This window comes from Rhineura floridana, chromosome 5, assembly GCF_030035675.1.
Source record: "Rhineura floridana isolate rRhiFlo1 chromosome 5, rRhiFlo1.hap2, whole genome shotgun sequence".
Taxonomy (NCBI): Eukaryota; Metazoa; Chordata; class Lepidosauria; order Squamata; family Rhineuridae; genus Rhineura; species Rhineura floridana.
The window spans coordinates 93,186,355-93,206,156 of NC_084484.1; the positions used below are offsets into that span (position 1 = coordinate 93,186,355).

General features: G+C 41.2%; 1 protein-coding gene across 8 annotated transcripts in view; it reads left to right on the plus strand.

Annotated features, from left to right (window-relative positions):
- The window catches only part of KDM6A (lysine demethylase 6A), a 242,894-nt gene that overhangs the window by 143,806 nt on the left and 79,286 nt on the right, over nucleotides 1–19,802 (plus strand). For all 8 annotated transcript variants that reach the window (XR_009762780.1, XM_061627506.1, XM_061627503.1 and 5 more), the window contains 3 exons: nucleotides 6,130–6,188; nucleotides 13,242–13,362; nucleotides 19,504–19,558. Coding sequence is in view for 7 of the 8 variants with exons in the window: in XM_061627506.1 (XP_061483490.1) it covers nucleotides 6,130–6,188; nucleotides 13,242–13,362; nucleotides 19,504–19,558 (235 nt within the window). In the remaining variant the exon portion in view is untranslated. The remainder of the gene's footprint in view (nucleotides 1–6,129; nucleotides 6,189–13,241; nucleotides 13,363–19,503; nucleotides 19,559–19,802) is intronic.

A 19,802-nucleotide genomic window follows, 5' to 3' on the forward strand; every position in this document is an offset into this window, starting at 1 on the left:
GGGGCTTTGGATTGCCAGTTCCCTTTGCTTGTCTACAGCACCAGCCGGCCTCTCCCCCTTCCTTGTAGTAGGGCTTCCTGGGGATGCTTGTAACTTTCCATGAACGCTGTTGCTTGTGTTGGTGTGCTGGTCCCTGGAGGTTGCTTGGCCAGAATGACTGGGACAAGACCTGCAAAACAAAGAGCATGCACAGTGAGGGGTCCAGGGAGAGGCTGTCCGGAGGTGTTGCTTGCTTGCATGCAGGTGTGGCCCACACCTGTGCAGGCACCTCTCGTGTGGCCTCGAGTGCCACTGCTGTTTCCACGGCAATGGTGTGCATGCAAGGGAATTGTACAGCATGACGGTAGTGTAGTCTGGTGGTTGGAGGTCTCCACCTGGCAGGCTCCCCTGACTGCCTTACAGCTGTGGCCATAGGGCCGCCTCCCCTGTGTACAGGTTGTCTGGGCCAGTGTTGTGTGGGGCTGCGGGCACTGCTGTTCCTCCCTGATGTTGGTGGAGACTGGGATCAATGTGTCCACAACTGGGAGAGCTGGAGTGGCCTGTGAAGGGGGAGAGGTGTCTGGGGCCAGTGGGGATGGGGGTGGTGGGGCTCTTTGTGGGAGAGTGCCTTCCCAGACTGACCTTGTTTGCAGGCTCCCTTTCAATTTCCCCTTGTCCATGTGTGGTGGTGATGCTGGCTGTCTGGAGCTGGATACCTGTTGAGGAAAACTAGAGAGAGAGGTTTTAACATACAGGGCATGTTTGCTTCCCCTTTTGGAGGAGGTGTGGGCATTGTGGGAAGAGTGCTCAGTGTTCATGGAAGGCATCTTCCCAGAGCAAAGTGCTTTTTCCCCGAGTGCCCTGAGCCCCTCTTCCGAGTGCAGAGTCCCCCTATCAGGAGGCCAACAGGCAGCATACAATGCCAGATGGGTGCATGGAGTGAGGAGGCGCTGGGTTATGCTTGGTTGAAATCCTTTTGCTGCTGCTGCTTGATTAGCCACAAACTCCACCATATCCAGCAGGTTGTTTCAGACAGGTAAGGGTGGGGCTGGCCAATGTGTCTGGGCCTGATTGGAGGGGATTGGGCCCTCCACATTGTTTTCCATTGTAAATATTTCCTTCGACCAGTCTTTTCCCCAGTGTAACTTTTCCCTTGGAAGCTGCTCCGAAAGGTAGTTAGATGCGGCATACACCTCCTCATCTCGACTCCTCCCCTGCCATGTCCCCGGAATGCCTCTTTTTTTTGGCCCATCTGCCATCTTCTGCTGGCTCCTGTTGTAACGGTCTCGGCTGAGCCGACAAGATCCTTGGAGAGGCGAGAGCCACCACATGTTTGCTAGACCCTTGCCCTTCCTGGCTCATTAAGAGTCCCAGAGGGGGACTGGCCGACTGGGTGAGGGGAGTGGTAAATGCCTCTTTACAACAAGGCAGAATTCCAATGTGCCTAAAAGAGGCAGTTGTAAGACCTTTGTTGAAAAAGCCCTTCCTGGATCCCTCTATAATGGGTAATTATCGGCCAGTCTCCAACATTCCATTTCTGGGTAAGGTAATAGAGCGTGTGGTGGCTGCCCAGCTCCAGAGATTCTTGGATGAAATGGATTATCTTGACCCATTTCAGTCTGGTTTCAGGCCCGGCTATGGGACAGAGACAGCTTTGGTCGCCTTGGTGGATGACCTACGCAGAGAGCTGGACCGGGGGAGTGTGTCCCTGTTGGTTCTACTGGACCTCTCAGCGGCTTTCGATACCATCGACCATGGTATCCTTCTGGGCTGCCTTGCCAGGATGGGACTTGGGGGACACTGTGTTGCGGTGGCTTGGCTCCTTCCTGGAGGGATGAACCCAGAAGGTGGTGCTGGGGGATTCCTGTTCGACTCCTTGGCCATTGACATATGGGGTCCCTCAGGGCTCAGTTTTGTCCCTCATGTTATTTAACATCTACATGAAACTGCTGGGTGAGGTTGTCCGGGGGTTTGGGGTTTGGTGTCATCAGTATGCGGATGACACTCAACTCTATTTGTCCTTTCCACCTAAAGCCAAGGAAGCTGTCCTGGTCCTGAACCGGTGCCTGGCATCAGTGATGGACTGGATGAGGGCGAACAAATTGAAATTAAATCCAGACAAGACAGAGGTGCTCCTGGTTAGTCAAAAGGCAAATCAGGGAATAGGGATTCAGCCTGTGCTGGATGGGGTTACACTCCCCCTGAAGACACAGGTTTGCAGTTCGGGTGTGCTCCTGGACTCATCTTTGAACTTGGAGGCCCAGGTCTCTGCAGTGGCCAGGAGTGCTTTTGCCCAGCTAAGACTGGTGCGCCAGCTGCGCCCTTTCCTGGAGACGCCTGATTTGACTACAGTGATGCATGCCTTAGTTACATCCCGTTTAGAATACTGTAACGCGCTATACATGGGGCTGCCTTTGCAGACCGTTTGGAAACTTAAACTGGTACAAAGAGCTGCAGCCAGAGTGCTAACTGGGGCTGGTTACAGGGACCATACAACCCCCTTGTTATGACAGCTCCACTGGCTACCAGTCTGTTTCCGGTCACAATTCAAAGTGCTGGTTTTGACCTATAAAGCTCTATGCGGCCCAGGTCCAGGCTATTTGTCAGACCGTATCTCCCCATATGAGCCTGCCCTGGCGTTGAGATCCTCAGGAGAGGCCCTTCTCTCAGTTCCAACACTTTCGCAAGCGCGATTGGTGGGGACGCGAGATAGGGCCTTCTTGGTGGCTGCCCCCAGGTTCTGGAACTCTCTTCCTAGGGAAGCACGAATGGCCCCTTCCTTGCTATCCTTCCTTCGGCAGGCAAAGACTTTTTTATTCCGACAGGCTTTTGGACTAGAAGATGTTTAAGATAGGGCCTCATAAGGTCTGTTGTATTGTTCTGTGGTCCTATTCTTAATGTTTTAAATTGTCTTAGTATCTTAAGTGTATGTTTCATGGTTTTAATGTTACGAATAGTTTAATTCTATTTTAATTGTATATTTTTGTGTTTTTTTTACCTATGTGTAGTTTTTATTTGTAAGCCGCCCTGAGTTCCAGTTTTGGAAAAAGGGCGGGGTAAAAATAAAGATTTATTATTATTATTATTAGGTCCCAGCTGAGCCCAGCTGGGGGACTTAACGCCTGCATAGGCAGCTCAGCCAGAGATTTGCCTCATCCAACTCTTCTCAGCCTAGCATAAACACAGAACAGAAAGAAGATGGTATACAGTGTAATACCAGAGATTAAAAACACAGAGTTTAAAGGCTTATAAAAATAAAAATGTCTTTAATACATTAAAGTGGGTACCAGGTGATCCTTTCTTGGGAGGGCATTCCATATCTGATGAAATATCCTTTCTCTAGTGTCCTGCTGCCATATTGCAGTTTATTTGGGCACTCAGAGAAGGGGCTTCATTGATGATCTCAGGGTTCAGATAGGTACCTATGGGACAGCAATGAAGGTAATAAAGTATTGGCATAACTTAGTCTAGTTAGTACTCTTGCAACAATATTCTGAACTAACAGATTTCCAGACTATCTTCAAAGGTGGAGCCACATCTAATCTATTGCACAGAACTCATAACCTACCCCCCCTTTTTTTCTCTCCCCTACTGAGGTGTTTTGGTACATATACAATTTTGCCTTCCCTCCTGTTGCTGAAAGATTTCTTCTTAGTATCAGTCAGTTCCCAGATGCTTGGTCTTGCAGAACTGAAGTCCTCCTCAAATGTGCAAAACCAGTTGTTTCCAACTAGTGGGACATGCTACAAAATGTTGCAGTGTATCCTCCCTCCTTAACAGAGTGCTCATGTTCAGGATTTCAGTGAGCCATTTCCTCCAAGAAGAGCATTCCATTCTCAGTCCTGAAATTCATAGATTGGGCTTAATGGTATAAAGGTCCAGGAAAAATGGGGAGAAGGGGAATTAGGAAAAAACTGAAAATTTGGAGTGAAATTGGAAAAATCTTTTTTCCCCCAGAATGATAAGTGAAACAATGTTCAAAGTAGAACTCAGTGCTGCTGCATCTGTCTGGATTACTAAACTATGCCATCCAGCATTTTACATATGAAGATAAGGTCATTACTTGCAACATTCATATTCCAGTACAAAAGATCAGAGCCTGGGTTCTCCATCCCTGTCTGGCTCCAGTGCTGATTTACTGGAGACGGAGACGGGAAGGAGAAAAACCTTTTGTTTATGTGTATGGTGAACAGACAATTCTGTACACAAAGGAGAAGGCATCCCAAATACACATGGCTCCTGTTTGATTTTCAGTTGATTTTTAAGATAAGTTCTTTAATTTGCATGAAGGCACTTTTTGTTTAGGTGCTATTGGGCAATTTAGTAAGTTTGTTTAAAGGCAGGCTAAAAGTGTGGTGTAGGTGTTGGACTATGACCTGGGAGACCAGGGTTCGAATCCCCACACAGCCATGCAGCTCACTGGGTGACCTTGGGCCAGTCACTGCCTCTCAGCCTCAGAGGAAGGCAATGGTAAACCCCCTCTGAATACCACTTACCATGAAAACCCTATTCATAGGGTCGCTATAAGTCGGAATCGACTTGAAGGCAGTCCATCATTATCATCAAAAGTGTAGCATTAATTAAAAGGTAATAAAACAGGTTAAATACATGATGATATAATGGTGTTGACTGGAAAGGCAGGATGTTTGTGAAATCATGTTTGAAATACACACAAAATCCTTTGTTTCCAACTAGTGGGACGTGCCACAAAATGTTTTCATTAAACATTTCATTTTAAAAAATACAGACAGAAGATGTTAGTGCAAATTAAAAGATACATTTTAAACACTGATTAAAATGGCACTAATGCAAAACAAAATATTGAAAGTGTGTAGCAGTATTGCGTGGCAGTTTGTTCACTTACCTGATATGTCACTGCAGATATCATAACCATACCTCTTAAAAACGATGAAAGAGTAGCTACTAAGGTAGTCTTCACCTGTGGTGATTGTGCTAGTTCTGCTAGGACAATCTAGCAGATTGGGTTTTCTGCAGGCTGAAAAGAGAAGAAAATCACATCAGAAGAATAATTTGATGATGCTATGTAGATAGCCCATAAAATGTGAGTGAGCAAAGTATAACTATTCCAGAGTAACCACCTACTTGTGAAAGCATGTCTGGTGAGACAAGAATACCTAAGATAATAAAACAGCCATTTGACTACAAATCTGTCATATCTCTTTCAGGAGTTTCGTCACCTCACAGTTTGAAAACCTATACAGTACTCTATGTGGGGAAAGCAGGCATTTAGATTGCAAGCTGGATTGTGACTGCAATTTTTTCATTGACATTTATAGTTTCATTTAAATAAATTAGAAATGCTTTTGATCTATCCTCTCATACGCCTCTTTATTTCAGTGATGTAACAATAGTAAAATATTTGCTAACTAGGGGTGCTCTGCCCTTCTGCTCATTCTGCCCGCTAACCCCCCACTACTCTGCCAGGGACTCCCAATCCCCTCAGGGATTCTCTCTCTCTCTCTCTCTCTCTCTCTCTCTCTCTCTCTCTCTCTCTCTCTCTCTCTCTCTCTCTCTCTCTCTCTCTCTCTCTCTCACACACACACACACACACACACACACACACACACACACACACACACACACACACACACACACACACACACACACACACACACACACACACACACACACACACACACACACGAGAGAGACAGAGATTCTCAAACATACACACACCCAGGCAACTCCTACCCCCCCCAGCACTTGCTATCACCCAGTTTAGGCATCTTACTGGCCTCATGCTTGTCCAGGCTGCTGGTGCCAACACCCTGCCTCATTGTCTCTGCCACCTACTTGCCCGCCCGCACAGCTGCCTGTTTGCCCACCTGAAATTGCCTCTCCGCCTACCATCCTTGCTTTCCTCATTCCTTTGCCTCACTTGCCTGTTGTCCTGCCCCCATGAGTGACTGCATGGTAGCTTCCAAAAATATTATTTGCTGATATGGGTAATGTTTTAATTTCATCAGCATTCTACTTCAAGACTTTAATTTTCTCTTTTGTTTTAGACCTAATTTTTTTGTGCTCAGCAGTGCCTAAAACACCATCAACATTTTCTGATACTGTGCTAGAAAAATGCAGGCATGTATTTCTGAGTGTTATTTCCTAAAAAGTGTTTATTTGCTTTTACAGAATGCTGCCTTTTTGTATGGCCTTGGCTTGGTCTACTTCCATTATAATGCATTTCAGTGGTAAGTGGAAGAAAATACTTTAAACTATCATTTGGTGCAACATGTGTTGTAGTTTTAGTAATAAATTACTGTGGTTTCACTCTGGCCATATGGATCTTGGGAGTGAAAGGGAAAGAACCTAATGTAATTTTTAACACTATGAACTGCTTTCAATGTGGCTTGCTAGCCAATATGAATGGGCTTGGTGTACCATATGTGTTCTTCTATAACAGGTCTGGCTGACCTGCAGCCCTCCAGTTGTTGTTAGGACTCTGGCTCCCATCAACCCAACATGGTCAGGGGTGAAGTATTATGAGACTTGTAGTTCAACATCTTGAGAATCACAGGTTAGCCTCTTCTGGCTTAAACTATGTTTTGTTGAAAGAAGCCAGAATCGTAAACCATAGTTTGAATCTGGCTTGCTGCAATATAACCCATAATTTAACTACTTGCAGTTTACTCTTCTCAGGCATAATGATAAACTGTGGTTAGTAAAAAATAGGAAGTGAATACTTCTAGTCATCCCCACAGCAATGCTGTGGGAGATAGGGAGAGCATGTGAGCCCAAGGCTCATTCATGTAGCACTAAGCTATGGTTTAGCATTATATCCAAACCAGGCTGCTAAGCATCATTAGATTTTTAAAAACAAAATTACTCTCTCACCCTCTTGAGTATTGGTTTTCCAACTTTTTATTCTGTTAACACTGATGTGTACAAGGTTCTGAGGAACACAAGAACATAGCTTTGGCTGCTTTGTGAGCAAGCAGGGAGAGAAGGAAAGCAAGTTATATTTTAGAGATTTAGTTGAAGTGGGAAACAAATGTTTGAGTAGTGACTGGCAGGCCTGGTGCCAGTGGGCAGCTAGGTCGGGCACTGGCTGAGGGCCCCTGCGGCAGGGCCTACGAGAGTGGACATCCTGCTTCACAATCTTCGCCAACATTCGGACATAGGGCGAGATTGCAAATCATGACCAGACAGTAGCATGGATCGCAACAATATGACAGATTTGTAGTCGTATGGCAAAAGGCAGTGATAACCACCAGCGTGGATGAATTTAAAAGAGGATTAGACAAATTCATGCAAGAAAAGACTATCAGTGGCTACTAGCTATAATGGCTATGCTCTGCTTCCAAAGGCAGAGGCAGTATGCTTCCAAATACCAGTTGCTGGAAACTTGAGGAGGGAAGAGTGCTCTTTGTGGGATTCCCATGGGCAACTGTGTGGCCATGGTGAGAACAGGATAGTGGACTAGATGGCCATTGGCCTGATCCAGCAGACACTTCTTATGTTCTCATGCCATTATATAGTTTTGTTTAACTTGGGCTCGTATTTTAGAAAAGTTAATTAGCATTTTTGGGTGAGTGATGTGGAATAGTGTGAGGGCTGCTAGAAAGGAGGGCATTGTGTGAGGCCTACCCAATTTTGAGTAATTCTTTCCTCTTCTTAGAGTGCCCACTCCATCCCATATGGGGGGGGGGCAATCTTCCAGAAAGGCTTTTCAGAGAGCACAAGGAAGTGCAGTAGAATGGAACAGATTGGAAACTTTTCTTCCATGAACTTCCTTAAGTTAACTTATCTTAAGGATGCAAGCCACTGTTCTGAAAGATAATTTAAAGATTACCAAGTAGCAGGGGAGTTGCTGAACAACTAAACATCTACTGGTAAGATGAAATTGCTATTGCATGGAGGTATAATTTAGCATATTTAAATTTAATAAGAGTATTGCTGATCTGTCTTACCAGAATTTCTATTTGCAGTGGCAGGTCCTAATGAGAATATTTGCAGCACTCTGCTAAATCTGTAGCATTCTGTTAAATTCGGAGTATTGTCTTGCACTGAAACATGTTTTCTGTCAGTCACTAAAGACTCCTGAATAAGCTTAGCAGTTATGGTATAAGAGGCAAGATCCTCTTGTGGATCAGGAACTGGTTAAGTAGCAGGAAGCAGAGTAGGAGTAAATGGATAGTTATTCCCATGGAAAGATGCGAAAGGTGGGGTCCCCCAAAGATTGGTATTGGGACCTTTAACTCGTTTCATAAATGATCTAGAGTTGGGTGAGCAGTGAGGTGATCAAGTTTGCTGATACTAAATTGTTCAGGGTTTTTAAAACAAAAAAGAATAGTTAAGAGCTGCAAAAGGACTTCTCAAAACTGAGTGAATGGGTGGTATACTGGCAAATGCAGTTCAGTGTAAACGAGTATAAAGTGTTTCATGTCAGAGCAAAAAAACTTAAGTTCATGTATATAGCCCTGGAGTCTGAACTGGCGGTGACTGATTGGGAACAAGACTTTAGGGTCGTAATGGATAGCTCAGTGAAGATGTCAACCCAGTGTGCTGCAGCCGTGAAAAAGGCAAATCCCATGCTAGGGACCATTAGGAGAGGAATTGAAAATAAAATTGCTAATGTCCATTGCTGTTATACAAATCTATGGTGCAACCGCATTTGGAATACTTTGTACAGTCCTGCTCGCCTCGCCTTGCCTCTCCTCAAAAAGGATATTATAGAGTTGGAAAACATTCAGAAAAGGGCAACCAAAATGATCAAGGAGATGGAAAACTTCCCTACAAGGAAATGTTGCAGCATTTGGGATTTTTTAGTTTAGAGAAAAGGCAAGTAAGACGTGACATGATAGAATCGTATATAATTATGTATGATTTGGAGAATTTGTATAGAGAAAAGCTTTTCTCTCTCAGCATCACAACTCATGGACATCTACTGAAGCTGAATGTTGAAGAATTCAGGATAGACAAAAGAAAATACATCTTCACACAGCACATAGTTAAACTATGGAATTCACTCCCACAGGAGGCAGTGATGGCCACCAACTTTGAAGGCTTTACAAAAGGCAAATTCATGGAGAATAAGGCTATCAGTGGTTACCAGTTTGTCAGTATGCTTCTGAATACCAGTTTCTAGAAACTGCAGGAGGGGAGAGTGCTCTTGCGCTCATGTCCTTCTTGTGGGCTTCCCATAGGCATCTGGTTGGCAACTGTGATAACAGAATGTTGGACTAGTGGAACCATTAGCCTGATATTCAGCAGGCTCTTATATTCATATGGATAATGTTAGATGATTTTATTTTTAAAAAAACCATAAGTTTAAGGTATATATATCTACACATACACACACACTCTCAGTGCGGGCCCAGTGCTCTTCAACATTTTTATTAATGACTTGAATGAGGAGGTGCAGGGAATGCTTATCAGATCAGCAGATAACACAACATTGGGAGGGATAGCTAATAACTTTGAAAACAGAAATAAAATTCAAAGGGATCTTGATATGCTGGAGCATTGGGCTGAAAACAAAAGAATGAAATTTAACAGTGATACATGCAAAGTTCTACACCTAGGAAAAAGAAACCAAATGCACAGTTATAAATGGGGGATATTTAGTTTAGCAAATCTACATGCGAGAAGGATCTTGGAATTGTTGTTGATCATAAGCTGAATATGAGCCAACAGTGCAATGTGGCTGCAAAAAAAGGTAAATGCTATATTAGGCTATATTAACAGAAGTTAATGTAGTATTGTTTCCAAATCGCTTGAAGTATTAGTTCCTTTTCTGTTCGGCACTGGTTAGGCCTTACCTTGAGTGCTGTGTCCAGTTCTGGATACCATACTTTAAGAAGGATGCAGACAATCTGGAACAGGTTCAGAGGAGGGAAACAAGGATGATCAGAGGACTGGAAACAAAGCCCTATGACTGAAAGAACTGGACGTGTTTGGTCTTGAGAAGAAAACACTGAGGGGAGATAAGATAGCACTCTTCAAGTACTTGAAAGGTTGTCACACACAGGAGGGCCAGGATCTCTTCTCGATCATCCCATAGTGCAGCACACAGAATAATGGGCTCAAGTTACAGGAAGCCAGATTTCGGCTGAACATCAGGAAAAACTTCTTAATTGTTGGAGTTGTATGACAATGGAACCTATTATCTATGGAGGTGATGGCCTCTCCAGCACTGGAGGCACTCAAGAGGCAGCTGGTCAGCTACCTGTCGGGTATGCTTTAAGATGGATTCCTGCACTGAACAGGGGGTTGGACTCAGTGGTCTTTTAGACCCCTTCCAACACTACTATTCTATGATTCTATGGCTTAAAATGAAATCTGGGTATAAAGCAAAACAAACATTTAAGCCTATGATAATTTTAAACAACTGAATCCACGAGCCTTATGTAACACATTGGTTCAATTGAAATGATCTTCCATACCAGGCGTTATGAACAGGGTTGGTGCCAGAGGGCGGCTAGGTCAGCTCCTAGCTGAGGGCCCCTGAAGGGCCCCTCCTTAGACTGGGTGGGTAGTGCTCCTTTCTGCAATCCATGGCAGCTTCGGCTCCTGACCCTGCCGCAGATCACAGAGAGGGATCTCCCAGGCATTCCCCCCTACAACCATGCTGCACTGCGGGTGCATGCCTACCATCAACCATGATGGCGCCCGAGGCTTCCCTAAGGGGCTAATGTCACCATCTTGATTATGCACATACGTAGCGTGCATGCGTGTCATCAACCAAGATGGCAGCAGAGGCATCAGCCCCTTAGGAAAGTCTCGACCGCCATCTTGGTTGATGGTAGGCATGCGCACACAGCGTGGCCAGCATTCACTTCAAGAGAAAGATAAGTGGAGGATGCAGGTCGGTGCTGGGGCCCGGTGTAGGCTGGTGCCCAAGGACCCCAGCATGCCTGGTGCCGGCCCTGGTAATGAACCTGTAACCCCACAGAAGTTGTTGGACTCACAGTATCCATCAGCCCCAGCTAACATGTTCAGGGATGATGGGAATTGTAGTCCAGCAAATTCTGGAGAGCCACAGTTTTCCCACCCTTGCTGCAAGCCATGTCTTAGAGCAGCCTTCTCCAACCATGACTCACCATATATTGTTGGCCTACAGCTTCCATAATCTTTGACCATTGCCCATGCAGAGGCTGGGATGATGATGTTTGTAGACCATCAAACTGAAGGTTCGAGAAAGCTGTTTTAAAAGATTGTGAATGAGCTGTTGGCTCATGAGCCCCCACCTTACCTCATAGCTTCTCTTCTGTGTTTCTGTTTTAGTCCTAACCATAGTTTATTGTGCTATATAAGCAAACTATATAACCCCTATTCATATATTCGGATGAACACATATGTGCTCAAAGTGTGTGTGTGGGGGTGCATGCAAGTTACACTCCCAATTTTCCTTTGAGTGCTGACTCTGCTTCCATGAGTCAAGTGGAAAAGTCTAACCATATCAGCTGATGAGCTTAGAAACCACCCCCACAACTGAGAATACTGCGTTTCTACAATTTCTGAGAATTCTTTCTTCAACAGCAGTGAAAGCATACACTGGGATGTTAGCATAGGGGCATGCACATGCACATTCTCCCCACTTTCCACTGATATGTTCAGATGAGCACATGAATTGGGCTATGATTATCTCTTGAACTCCAAACTAAAATTACAAACCGTGGTTCGAATTATGGTAAGCACTATGTAGGAAGCTGAAAAAGAAGCCATAAGGAAGCGGAAGAGAGGAGTGCACAGTCCAGTGACTCAGTCTTCCCAACCAATATTTAGAGGATCATCTGCATTGATCTATTTTGTTATAGGTAGCTTTTCTATCATCTAAAAACAAACAATAGGAGGAAAATATGATTGGCACCCAGTGTTATATTGCCTGTATTTATTTAATTTATTTATTACATTTATATACCACCCCATAGCCGAAGCTCTCTGGGCGGTTTACAGCAATTAAAAACAATAAAAACAAATATACAAATTTTAAAACACAAAAAAACAATTTAAAAACACAATTTAAAAAATAAATAAAAACAATTTAAAAACACATGCTAAAATGCCTGGGAGAAGAGGAAAGTCTTGACCTGGCTCCAAAAAGATAACAGTGTTGGCGCCAGGCTCACCTCATAAAGGAGATTGTTCCATAATTTGGGGGCCACCACTGAGAAAGCCCTCTCCCTTGTTGCCATCCTCCCAGCTTCCCTTGGAGTAGGCACCGGAGGAGGACCTTTGATGCTGAGCATAGTGTATGGGTGGGTTTATGTCGGGAGAGGCGTTCCATCAGGTATTGTGGTCCTAAGCCATGTAAGGCTTTATAGGTTAAAACCACATTGCAGTCTTCCTATGCAGTGGTCCCGCAGATGTTGTTGGACTCATATTCCCATCAGCCCTAGCCAGCATGGCCAGTGGTCAGTGATGGGAGTTGTAGTCCAGCAACATCTGAAGGACCACAGGTTCCCCACCACTATGTTTTAGGTCTAGGAGATGGTCTGTATCTCACAACATCCACCTATTAAATACCTCTACACTGTCTTTTACTCCATTGTTGTCCTTTGCCTGAACTTTTCCATTAGTTCAGTCGTCAAATTTTAAATATCTATGGTTACAAAGCAGCAAGGAACTTTACTTAACATGGAAACATATTCTGCCCAATAACAATGAGTCCTTCCTCTTAAAAGGTATATCATGTAAGTGATTTTGTTTAGTGTCCTTGCATGTTACAGAGGGAGCCAAACAGAAATCTGTTGATTCTCTACTGTCTTCATTTCTCTAACAAGGTGAATTGTAGTGGAAAAAGCACACGGGCAGTTTGACTGAAGTTGTTAAATTATGTTCCTAATATTATAAAATCTCCCTATTAATTTTAAATGAATGTTTTAACTGCTATGGCAGCCAATTAATTGTACATTTTGTTCAGAATACATGAATTATAAATTGGAAGTTTGATTTACAACTTTCTCTTCTTGGAGATGTGGATACTTTAAAAGGCCTTAGTAGTCATTCACTACTAGTATTGTTCTAAAATATAAATATTAAAGAGTCTAAAATGGTTTCAGAACTCAGTGAACTAATGTAAATGTTCTATTTGTAAGTATATGAACCAAAATTGCAGGTATTCTCTATTTTATTATCTCCCTTAAATCAACTTAAAGAGAAAGAGATGCATGTTTACATTTAATATCTGAGCATCACTGTGTGAATTGTGCCTCCCTCCTGAAGAATTTTCTTTAAGAAACCATGAGTTGCTCTTCAAGAATATTCTAGCTTAAACATTTCAAAATGTCTTTTTCCCCCAGGGCAATTAAAGCATTTCGGGAGGTGCTTTATGTTGATCCCAGCTTTTGCCGCGCCAAGGAAATTCATTTACGACTTGGGCTTATGTTCAAAGTGAACACAGATTTTGAGTCTAGTTTTAAGGTAAACATTTATATTTTTAATGATAGCTAACATTTGCTTCATATTGCACTTGCTTTGCATTGCACTACAACAGAGTGTATAGGTTTACATCAGTTTCATTGCACCTGTCCGTTTGTTACTTGGCCTCTGGGATTCTACTTCAGGATAAAATCAGAAGCTGGGTGTGGGCTAGGATCTTTATTGCACGTTCATGGAGATCCTGCTTTAAATTAAATGTGAGATCTTGTGAGTTCAGCTTTTAACCTCCCTATACACAAGGGACTATGGATGGGTGTGTCCAAGGTCTATTCCATATCCCTTCCTGTGTAGAATTGTAGGGGTCACGTAATGACTGCAATGGCCTAAATAAATTATGTTAAAGTATTTTGACTTGTGGAAACCTTGTGCAAGTTTCTTCATGTTGAGAAGATATTCATGAACTGTTGGGATGTATGAGGTGCATTTTAAAGGTAAGTTTTGGTTGCTAGCTTGGAGGTGAGTGTGGCTGATTTTCCAAAAGATGGTGTTGCATTTATATATCACATTGTATAACTAAGAATTATTAAAGTACAGCAATTATTTTAAAGAATATTGAGCATAAAAGCTATAAAAAGTTGTTGTCCTAATCATTAAAATCAAACTGTACTAGTTTCTGGTTGAAAGCATGTTTCTTTGTGACATCTTTGCATTCTTACATGGGAAATTGGGCATGCACAGGGCTTCTTCTTTGAGGAATATGATGCATTCATCCCCTTGTGCAGTGCAGATAAATTTTCCTTCCTTTCTGTCATGTTGGGTTGTTGGGGGAGGGTCTCTCATCCATTTGTTTAGTTACCAGAGTGAGCATCTCAGCATCTCACTATTTTTTCCATCCATCAGAAGCATTTATGTTTTGTTTTGTTTTTCTTTCTTTTTTTCCCTGACAATTATTCTCTCTCATATAGCTTGTGTGGTTCACGTTAAATTTTGAGGAAGTCTGCCATTCCTCAAGGACATAAAGCCCTTTAAACTGGGTGGAAGTTGTACCTTCTTCATGCTTCAATCGGCTATGGCTTAAGATGTATTTTTAAGAACTGCTCTCACAGTGGGGGCAAGGTTTTCCAGTTGAACAGTTACATTTCTTTGTAACCTGTTTGGAAGAGAGGCCCAACACTGGCAAGTGTTCAGTTTTCTGATAGGTTGCCCACCTAACTAGAAGTAATTGCACTACACATTTTAAAGTGGCTCTTTGGGAAAGGCCAGGTCTATGGGGACTTGGCAATGTCCATAATAAGTTGAGGGATAAAATTAAAAATCCCAATTCATCTCTACTGCTTTTGGCTGCTTTTTAGGACTAGTGTATGAGAGTAAGTGTGTAAGATCCTGGATGTTGGGGTGGGGTGGGGGCAATGTGAGGATAAAACACCTGGAAATAAAGAAAGATACAGGATTAAGAGCTAGAGCAGGAGTTGCCAGGGGCCAGATTTGGAATCTTGAGAAAGTGCTGTGGGTACCAATCACAAAATGGCTGCCATGGGGTGTGGCGCAAAATAAAATGGCTGATGCCTCTAAAAGAGCAGAAGAGATAGCGCCACAAGATATTCTTGCCCTGTGCTCCCCTGAAAATAAAAATATTGAGGGGAAAGGCATCTACATCAGCTACCACTCGGTCCACTGATAGAGAGAAGCTCTTTGCACCTCTGCTCTGTTCTGAATGGAAGGGAGTTAGATGTCCAGCCCAGCATCCAGTGAAATGTGTGCTTGTTCAGTGTAGGAGAGGGTGAGCCAGTGCAAACAAGAACTGAGCAGAAAGACCAAACAGTCTCTCATGCATTGTGGAGTTTTGAGGGGATATTTACTGAGACCTTTTTCAGGCACCATAGGAGGAACTAGCAGGCATAGTGGCACCCAAGGGTGCCGTGTTGGCAACTCCTAAGCTAGAGCATAGAGTTAGAAAACTTTCTTTCTCTCAAACCCTCACCTCTGGTAAAATTTTATTGGTCTTTTGCTGGAAATTAATAGCTAGCAGTGTTCACCAAAACTATTATCCAAGTGTTTTACTACAATATAATTATTTGCATGTAATTTTGCAACTATGGGAATATATAAGGTCTGGCATGTGGTCATTTGGACCAGACCTGTTTTATTCATTTTATGCAAATAAAGTACTTTGTCCATCTTCTTTTGTCTTGCTTATGTAGTCAATTCTTCTGTTTTGATTGTGCAGTGTAGGGTGAAAGAGAGTGCATACTCCTTACAAGCCTCCTTTCTTTTAAAAAGATGAATTAATTCCAATTTTGAAGGACTCAAGAGAGCAAACTAATGAGTTGATTTAGCAGCACATGCTGCACATCCACCCTCACTCTCAACATGCTTGTCAGATGAAGCCTTGGCTGTTTGCCAGCACTCTGATTATGCAAGGCTTTCTCTGTCCCAGTTTTCTCAACAAAAGATAGTTCTCAGGATCAAGCATCACACCTGGGTCATACGGTTAGAAAAGACAGATCTAAGAGTTGTACTCAGCTGGGATAATGCTGTCCTGTGGTTAGTTCATGTCAGAATTGTTAGGTTTCTAATGATGGCATGACTTATGTAACAGATTTTTAAACTACCTGTTATGAAATGTAGCATCATCAGTTTAGAAATGAAAAATATATTAAAATTACTATTCCAGAACATCATTATAGTTGAGGTGTCTCTAAAAATTGAAATATTTCCAGTAACTTTTCAAATATTTGTATTGCTTCTCTACTGTGTCATTTTGAAGCCTCTTGTTATAAAATAGTTAAAAGTGCTAGAGTAACAGAATGTCTAGCCCTGAGTAGATCAAACATGTATAATGCTTCTGGAGATTGTCTGTGTACCTACAAAGCTACTTACTGCACCATACACAAACACTGAACTTTTAATTCTTTGTAAAGGTCTCATCAGTGACTCTTGCCACAATCACACCAGCAGTCAAGGGCTCTGAAGGAGAAGACTCCTGATTAATTGTGCAACCATAATTCCATACAATCAAACTCTCTCAGTGACTTGCTGCTATGCTTAGAAAGATATCCCCAATTTTAAACATTGAGATTAGTGCCTTGTAGGTAAATCCTCTCACTCATGATTTGACTTTCTGTAGACTGATGTCTGCCTTGAGGTATTGTATGTCATCTCTGAACTGCAGTGGCCTCTCCTGCATAATAACTATTTCACACAGCACCTGCCAGCTTCAGTACTGCAATATTTGTATGAGGTGCAGATGTTCAGTTCACTGCAGAGATTTGGAGCTGGATATTTTATGTGATGTGTTTGTACATGGTGCCGGAGATAGTACATTGTTAAATCTTTTGACAAAAAAGCTTTGTTTTACATGGCCATTGTTTTAATTGAATACCTCAGAAGGAATTTCTGTGTTTAATTTGTAGAGTAGATATACAGGATTGTTCTAGATGAGTAGGTTGTTCATGTATGTGCTTTAATAATTATATGTACCTTTATGATAGATGCTTTATTATTTTTGCATTACCTATCTGCATTTTATGGGTTGTCACCATAGCTTTACCATGTGCTATGCTGAATGGTCCTGGCAAATGTTACATTTTGGAATTTCTGTTATTCTGATATTGTGAAATTGTGCAAAACAAAGTGGTACTGTGGTAAGACTGAACTATTTAAATATATTCTTGTTTAAATGTTGTTAAATATTTTGAAGCTGAAATGTAGAAATTGTGGTTTTGTTTGCATTTCATTATTATCTCTCATTGCCATCTCTAATTCAACAGTGAACATTGCTTATTTATATGCAGCTTTTAAACAGCTTTATTTGATATTGACAAATCTGCAGTGCCTGTTTAGGTGTGTGTTCTTCTTTTTTTATATGAGGTATTGGTGAGCTTAGGTACATGTGAATACTATAAAGCTATATATTCATTTTATATGACCTCTAGATGCAGACTTGTATATTTCTGAGTATGAAAAACTGCATTATGGTCTTTTCAAGTATGTTTTGTTTACTATGGGTTTCAAAAATTATAGCTGTATCAACATCCTTCAAGATTTTTTTCCGGGTATAAAGTATATTGCAGCCCTTATAGTTCTTCAGCCTTAGAAAAGGGCAGTTTATGCACAAAGTCAGTTTTATACTTTGCAAGTTTGAAATACGTATTGTGCTAAAAAAATTATTCCAAGCAGTCAGATTAGATAATGTATTTTATAGAGGAGAAACTGAGCTTACTAAGAAATGAAACTGTGCATGAACATAATTAATAGTATTATTTTTCTAAGACTGTAAATATATGTATTGGTTGCTACAGCACTAATTTTATAATTCATCTTACATTGTAATGTAGTTGGAGTTCTTGGTTTGCATTTTGAGTTGATTAACTTGATTGATGAGCATGTTCATAAAGATTTTTGAATGAAAAATGTATGCTTTGAAAAAAGCCACCCTGATGTAGTGATATTTCATTAATATGATGGGGGTAAAGGCATGTTTGCAGTATGAAGAATCATTTTGTTATGACACTCTGATAAAGTGGATGAGTATCATTTACTTACCCTGCACCTTGAATTGTTTGCATAATTAATTACCCCTATTTTTCTTGTGATTGGTGTTCAAGATGACAGCATACAGTTAGCTATACTCAAATAATGTGCTAACAAAATTTGGGTTCACTGTGTAGTTTTATTGATAGTGTAAAATGTAAGCATTCTCAAATTTATTTCTGAAATCCTTCAATCTTTCAATGAATATAAAATACACAACACCTTCTGAATTAATATGAGCTTTTGAATAATTTCATGTATTTTTCATATGCTCATGCGTTTATAAAAGAATTGCCCACAAATGTGATCTGCAATGTTGTATACAGTGAGTGATCTCCTGCTGTCTTTCATGAAGGGAAGTATTTCATATGTGCCCAGAGTTTTTACATATTTGTAGAGATCAGTTAACTAAATATGTGGAATTCAGTGTTAGTGTTGGATCAGTGAATGTATAGGAGAACTCCAGGAGGCAAACATTTTTCTTCAGAAATATGGTATCCTATCAGGGATGATTAAAACTTCAGAGGTCAAAGTTTTCTGTTTCTGATGGAGTATAGTTTAGGAAAACAGCCAGGCTGTTGTTGGGATCAACAAGGAAGGATCATATCACCCTGATCCTCAAAGCACTGTACTGGTTGCTGGTGAGGTACTGGATCCGATTCAAGGTTTTGTTGTTAGCATATAAAGTCCTAAATGGCTTGGGACTCGAGTATTTCAGAGTGCCTTTTCCATTACCATCCAACCTGTGCATTACAATCAGCAGGGAATGTCTTGCTCCTTGCCCCATCGTTTGGAATATTTGGCAGGATTGTGGCATGTTACACGGTTTTCTTGGTGATAGTAGCCTGCTTATGGAACTTCCTGTTACGTGAAATCCAGTTGGTGCTCACAATAGAAATATTTAGGCAAAGGTTAATACATTTTTATTTGTCTAGTCTTTGGGATCTTAATGGATATTGATTTTTATTGGGGTAATAAGTACTGCAGTTACTTGTTGCTACTGATTGTGATTTTATGGTTTTAATGATGGTTTCATTATTTTGTCTTGTTTTGCCTAGTTTATGTTAGCTGTCCTTGTTGCTCCTGATTGGAAGAAGGGTGGGATATTAAAAATAATGGGGGGAAATTCTGGAAACAAGAATAAAATGTAGCAATTTCTACACAATAGTTGCGTATTTTTATGAGCTTTCATATATTTTGCATGTATTGCTATTTTGTTTTTATCTAATGGTTACAGCAAGATATAATTGATAACTTACAACTCTTTTCATCTCAGATTTTACTTTTTCTACCTAAACATTTAATTGCTTTTATGTTTCTCTACATACTCAACATGCAGTGTACATACATCATGTACATGTTTTTCTGCATACTTTGTACATACATTATAGTAGTCTAGAATTAAAAATATTCAGTCGTTTGAGATATGCTATTACTTTTTGCTAAACACGTTTTCTAAACTTCTAAATTGCTTGTATCATAATCATCTACCAATAAAAATTCAGTAATTTGATTCTTGCCATCAAACTATTTTCTTCTATTGAACCTATAGAAAGTGAATATATTTAACATGATTATAACTTCATGTGCCAAATAATGCTTTAGTTTTTTATAGGGCGAAAACATTTATTTCTCTGTTCACTTTTACAGCATTTTCAGTTAGCTTTGGTTGACTGCAATCCTTGCACTTTGTCCAATGCTGAAAGTAAGTATTTGCTGTGTCTGTAGTTGTCTTAACTACTTTTTAGATTTATGCCCTAAATCACCCTATTCTACATTTTTATTATTGTTTTAAAAAGAAAAACATTAAACATAACTATCAGCAAATAACTCAAATCATTTTTTAAAATATTAAATAGTATAAGGAATTTTATTTTTAAATGCACAACTGTTTCCTTGTAACATGCTGGAGAGTTCCAGGCATTTCTTTTGAAGGCTAATATCTCACA